The following is a 6037-nucleotide window of genomic DNA, read 5'->3' on the forward strand; positions in this document are numbered from 1 at the left end:
GGCCACATACGGGCAGAGATGCCACCTAGAAAAGGCTGGGCCAAGGTTTGTCTGGTAATCTCGGAGAATGTGGCAAGAGTGATTGTTGATGCTGTTACTGATTTTAGATGGCATTTCTTAAAGCATGGCTGAGGGACCACCTGCATGAAATTCACTAGGGCACCTGTGTAAAATTTAGATTCTGGGACCCAACCCCAGACCTTCTGTGGATGGAGACTAGGAATCTGTATTTTTTAACCAGTACTCAGGTGATCCTTACACATACTAAAATTGAAAATTGTGGCTGAGAGGAAGTCCCAACATTGCCCTATAAGGTCATTTCTGAAGGGAAGAAAGAATCATAAGCTACACTATCTTCCTACATCGCCCACCTACCATACATGCCCCAAGCACGGTCTATAACTTCATGTGTCCTCTCCAACAGTCATGTCAGGCTTACAGCCTGGCTCCATGGATTCACAAAGGGGGAACCCAAGCCAGCCACAAGGTACGAGGGTTCCTACAACTTGGCTCCGAGTTTCCTGACAGCCAAAGCCAAGAAGCAACCATGACCGGTTATGTGGTCCTTTGAATCCATTCATTCAACATGTATAGGCTAGGTATGTGTCAGGCACTTTGTTGGGCCCTGCCTGCACAGAAGTGAAGAAATAGATATGGTTCCTACCCTCACTTCACAGGTCCTCAGGAAGAGGAAAGCTTGCTTACATTTAGCCTCAATAGAAATTTCTTCACGGGGGTAGGGGGTATACAGACTAAATAAATAGACATAGCAAGTGCTATAACAGATTTCAAAATACTGTTTCTGGTAGCATCTCTTAGTAAGGCCAAGTATCCACTGTAGTAAAAGCAACTGGAATCCAGATAAATGGTCCAAATACAGAGATTTCTTATAATGCTAACTGTTCCAAGGATAAATCCTAAACTACAGAAGAAGAAAGGACCATTTGCCCTTCAACTATAGCAATATGGGGAAACGCTTTGGATGTAAGCAAGAGAGCAGGATATAAAATGTTAGGCTCCACGAGGTGAAAATCTATATGCATATGAATAAAGATAAGAAGGGAATATGAAGATTTAAAAATAAAAAAAGACATAAGGGCTCAGGCTCCTTGGGGGGTGCTCTTAAATCTTAAAATAACGACTTATCATTGCCATCACCTGGCCCACTAGCTCCTGCATCCAAGCCTATTTTAAATGCCTCCTTCAGCCTAGTGGAGAGCTAAGCTTGGAACCACAGGCTCCCTTCAGAGCCCCAACTCCACACCTATCACTGTTCCAAGCAAAGGGAGTGACGTTATGTGACTTCCAGTGACTTTATGCAGACAGGCCAGCAGACAAAGACGGTGCTCAATGCACAGGCACACGCACGCCCTACCTTGTAACACAGCTATGAACATGGGCCTCTGAAGCCGCAATGACAAGAAACAACAGAGCAAAAGAAGGATTCCCATCCAGATCAGATCCCCCATACGACCAGGTGATCTCTCCCCATGCCTCCTGAACACTTCACCATGGATGCCAAGGAGAAGCAGCTTGATACCCTTTTCTTTCCTTTCGACTTACAGCACAGAAAATCACAAACAAGAAAGGAAAAGGCAGAGAGACTCAGCAAACAGAGCAAGCCCCTTCGGACCCTCATGGATGACTCCAGTGGGCCCACCACATTCCCAGACACAGAAATCCAACACCTGCGGAGCCCTAGACAGACAGACAGTGACGAGTGAAACCCAGCCCCAGCTGCTGCACCTTTATAAAATATACAGCGTAAACTGAGAGGCTGCAGGGAAGCCATGGCCTTCACTCCCTAACCCCATGGGCACCAGCCTAGTGGGCACCCTGGCCCAACTCTCCACAAGCTCACATCCCCTGTGCCCACACCTATAGCACAGCCCCCAGCTTGGTCCCTCCATCTCCAAGACAACACCCTCCCACTCTCCCACCTCCAAACGGTACTGGCACCGACAGATTCCTGACCCGTCTTTTTGGCACCTGTGCCTATCAGCCAGGACCAGGCCTCTGTCCCTAAGTTAACCTGGCACGCATGCCATACAACAGAGCCCCAGTCTTGGCATAACCATCTCGAGAGAGGGGGAGTTGATGTCTGAAGCATATGATCTTACACAAGAATCCTTTTCTTGAGGAAAAAAAAAAAATCAAAGAGAAACCAAACCTCATCCAGTTTGGGCAGGGAAAGAAAGATGTCAGTCAGAAAACCAAGACAAGGTTGAAAGGAGGTGAGGAAGGGAATAGAACATGATGACACAGGTCAGGAAAGTTCAGGTGGGTAGGAAAGGAGAAGGAAATGACAACCAAAGGCAGGCAGCTCCACAAAGTCACCACAACAGCTATCCTCACATCCTAGAGTTTGGTTCCTAGAGTCCCTCCCTCTCTTACGCCTGGGTCGGAGGACACTGGTGAGATGAGGAACGCTAAGCATTGCATCACTAACTGGAGACACCAGACACCAGCCCCATTTCTGATGCACCAGGGCTATGCTGCGTGGGCACAGGGAGGTATCCACTCTAGAACTGTCGTCTCTGCTTGCACCCTGCACCCTTGGCCAGAGGATGTCTGCCAAAGAGCCCAGCCCACTGTGTCATCCCCTACCCCAGGGGAGGAGGGCATCTGACTGCCCACATATCTCTATGGCAACCATCGCCTCCGACTTAAGGTACCCAGAGAGAAAGAAAACAAACAAATAAGTCAACTTCATAGCCAATTAGAGGAATGGCAAGAAGTGGAAGCTGGGAAGGAGACAGCAAGACAAGCTCTGTTTTGGGGGATAAAGAGAAGCCCTCCCAGCCAGGAGGCAGACACAGCCTTGGTAAACAGGTCCCAGAACAACTGTACACATAACAGAAGCCCACTGTCATCTCTGTGGAATTTAACAGCTTCTCTGATGCTGAGGGACATTTACTGTATCTCTTACCCAGAGACGCCTGGGTCACTATTAACCACAGTCCTCACCTTCCCCAGGGTGTTTGTCCTGGCTCCTAATATATTTGTGGCATCCCATTGCCCCATACTAATTCCTTTCTCTGAGTCTAATAACCTTTGTCGCCCTCGATGACAATCCATCCACATTACCTCTGTACTCACTAGACCTGTTCACATAGCACTTCACACATTGCTGGGTCTATACCTATCAGATGAGGTGAGTTTGGCAAGCACCCAATACAAGGTTCAGGGAGTGTAGGTTCGAGGTGTGAAAGACAGGGCCTCACCCTCCTGGCCTCAGGTACTTGGGAGGATCTCACAAAGCAGGCTCCAAGGCCTGGGCCTTCACAATCCTCAGATCTGGATGCAATGCTGCTCCCACCCGGGCCAGGCAATTGAGATTTCCAGACCATGAGGCATCACCCTCTCCCCAGGACAGGCTGCATCTGCTGCTGCACCACCAACTTTGTAATTTGATCAAAAAAGCAATCAAGTTCATCTGGCAGGATTTGTTCCCGAGAAGCCCTCGCCAGTAGCAGCCTCCCCTGATGTTTACAGATTCCCTTCCCTTGGGAGTCTGTTCTGCCGCCTGGTGGGCAGGGGGAGGCTGGATTTGTCAGAGCTGTTCACTTACTGCATTTCCATCCTAAGTCACCACTGGGGCACAGGGAATAGGACAGGCCTGGGGTGGCTACCACTACCCCCAACACAGAGACTCCAAATTTAGAGCTCCCCATTCCATGCTACCACCACTCCCCACATCTCCTCCTCCCTTAAAAACCAAACTCCCTTGAGCCTTCAGGTTCCGTTCCTTCTCATAGCTATCTCCATGTCTTACATCTTTCTCATTCTTTTCTACCTGAGCACTTCTGGTTCCCCATGCAACTCCTTGCCTGGCTTCCAAGTCAACCAACCCTGAAATCTCAATTCTTCTGCAGGGGCTAAAACGCACAACTCCTAATTCCTGGAACATCTTCAGAAGCTATAGCCCTTCAAAGCAGTCTAATGAGAGGCCAAGATGGGGGAACACTCACCCCGGGCAGATAACTTCTTGGTATTGATGATTTTTGCTGCATACTCTTGCGTGGAGGTTTTCTTCACACACCTGCGGACCACAGAGAAAGCACCCCTGGAGGGAGAAGGGGGAAAGAACTGGGACACGGAGCAGAGCAGAGTGACACAGACACGCTTCGGGTCTGAGAACAGCGATGATCGCATTACCACCCCTTTAGTCAAAATCACACACACCAGCATAGTGACCATCGCCATCCAACGTGGGGCAGAAGGATGAGGCCACTGCATGACACTGAACAGATGTGACGGAGGACCACCACATCCCACTCCCACATCTAGTCACTGGACAAAGCAACACCCCAACCTCAGGCTGTACATCAGGAGCTGGTGGGCAATGCTTAAAACACACACCTGCTGCATCTCACAGACAGCTCTGCAGTCCCAACCAGGAGAACCAGGAGAAGGGACAGAGACCCTGCCCTTCTCTCAGCGGGAATAGTTGAGGGTAGGGGAAGGGAAGATTAGACAGAAGGTATAATCCGGAGAGGGAAATCTCCCTCAATCATAGGGGAAGATGAGGAAAGTGAGCCCCCACAACTGGCTTCATCCCACTGCATCCCGGCTCAACTGACAGCACGGAAAGAGAGGATCTCAGACATCAATAGCTCCCCAACCCTATGATATTTTCCACTACTTTCCCCCAAATGGGAACTCGCACTCTCTAGCTCTGGAAACGTCTAGGGGGGCGGGCAGGGCGGGGGCTGCAGTGGCCGGGCTCGGCGCAGCGGGTGGGGGTGGGGGGGCCGGGGCTGCTGCAGCGGCCAGCTCAGTGCAGAGGGGAGGGGGATGCTGCGGGCTGCGGCGCGCGGCTCCCGGGACCACTGCAGGGATAGGGGGAGGGGATAAGGGGGTGCTGCAGCACTGCCCAGAAGCGGGGCTGGGATCCTGGAAGCATCACTAGCGGGGGGCGGGGCCGGGCACCAAACATCCCCCCCACACTCGGGCACCGCAGCGGGGTTGGAGCCGCAGGGCCAGGGAGGGTCCTGAGTGCCAGGCGCGTGGGACCTGAGACAGGGTGCTGAGTGAGCTCTTGAGTAGGGTGAGGAGGGGGCGCGGCGAGCAGGCGGGGTCAGAATGGGGGGCGCCTGATGGATGAGGGAGGGGCGGGGCTGGAGGGCTCCGAGGAGCGGTCCGGGGGCTGCAGTCCCCGCGACAGCGCGGTGTGCAGCAGCCTGGGCAGCTGCTGCAGGGCGCGGAGGGGGCTGCGGGGCAGAGAGCTGGGGACGAGGGGGCCCCGGAGGCGGCAGGCGGGAAAGGCTGGGGGTGGGGCGGGCCGAGGGGGCGCTGCAGCGGCCGGTGCAGGGCCGGGGGGCGGGGCGAGGAGCCGCATAGCGCCCGGGCGGCGGGGACAGGGTGGGGGGCCGCGGCGGGCGGCGTGAGGGCCGTACTTGCCGAGCTCCTCGAAGAGCTGGTAGTCGTCGGTGAAGCGGGTGCAGGTGGCTGTGGTGGCCATGCTGGCGGGCGGGCGGACGCGGCGGTGCAGCCCGCGCCGACGTCGGTGCACAGTCACCGCCGCCCGGCTGAGGGAGCAAGAGGAGGAGACGGGGCTGAGCCCGGCAGCACCGCGAGACTTTACCGGGGAGAGCGAGGGAGGGAGGGACACCCCCGCGCCCGCCCGCCTGCCCCGCCCCCAGTCCCGCCGGCCCCCCGCCCGGCCCCTGGACCGCCTCCGGGGAGGGGCCTCCTGCCGCCGGCTCCGCCCCGCCCCGGGAGCCGCCCGGGTCTGGCCGCGCGCTCAGGGGAGCAGAGGGGAGCAGAGAGGAGCGGGGGTCCCAGCCCCAGGCCACCTCGAGGGAGCCGAAAGCCTCGCGACCTGTGGGTTTGTCCCAGGGCAGACCCTGCAAGGGCTCGGAATGTGCGTGCTATGTGTGTGTTTTGGGAATATGTACCGGTCTGGACCACCGAGTTTTCTAGCAGTCTTTAGCCCCCAGACCGGCTCATACGACGTGGAGAAGAGGCCAAGGTCAAAAAGTCGGCGTCAGACTGCACACGCGGGCGGCGCCCCCAGCCTGTGCAGAGCCAGTGC

General features: G+C 55.0%; 1 protein-coding gene across 8 annotated transcripts in view; it reads right to left on the reverse strand.

Annotated features, from left to right (window-relative positions):
• CAMK2G (calcium/calmodulin dependent protein kinase II gamma) overlaps nt 1-5588 on the reverse strand; it is a 56227-nt gene extending 50639 nt beyond the window's left edge. For 6 of the 8 annotated variants that reach the window (XM_042908114.1, XM_042908111.1, XM_042908117.1 and 3 more), the window contains exons 1-2: nt 5400-5531; nt 3972-4066 (exon numbers count right to left, since the gene is read on the reverse strand). In XM_042908114.1, coding sequence (XP_042764048.1) covers nt 3972-4066; nt 5400-5464 — 160 coding nt within the window. In that variant the 5' untranslated portion in view covers nt 5465-5531. Of the gene's footprint in view, nt 1-3971; nt 4067-5399 lie in introns of those variants that run through there. The other 2 variants (XM_042908113.1, XM_042908116.1) reach the window with 2 other exon arrangements.
• Between the last annotated feature and the right edge of the window lie 449 nt (nt 5589-6037).

This window comes from Panthera leo, chromosome D2, assembly GCF_018350215.1.
Source record: "Panthera leo isolate Ple1 chromosome D2, P.leo_Ple1_pat1.1, whole genome shotgun sequence".
Taxonomy (NCBI): domain Eukaryota; kingdom Metazoa; phylum Chordata; class Mammalia; order Carnivora; family Felidae; genus Panthera; species Panthera leo.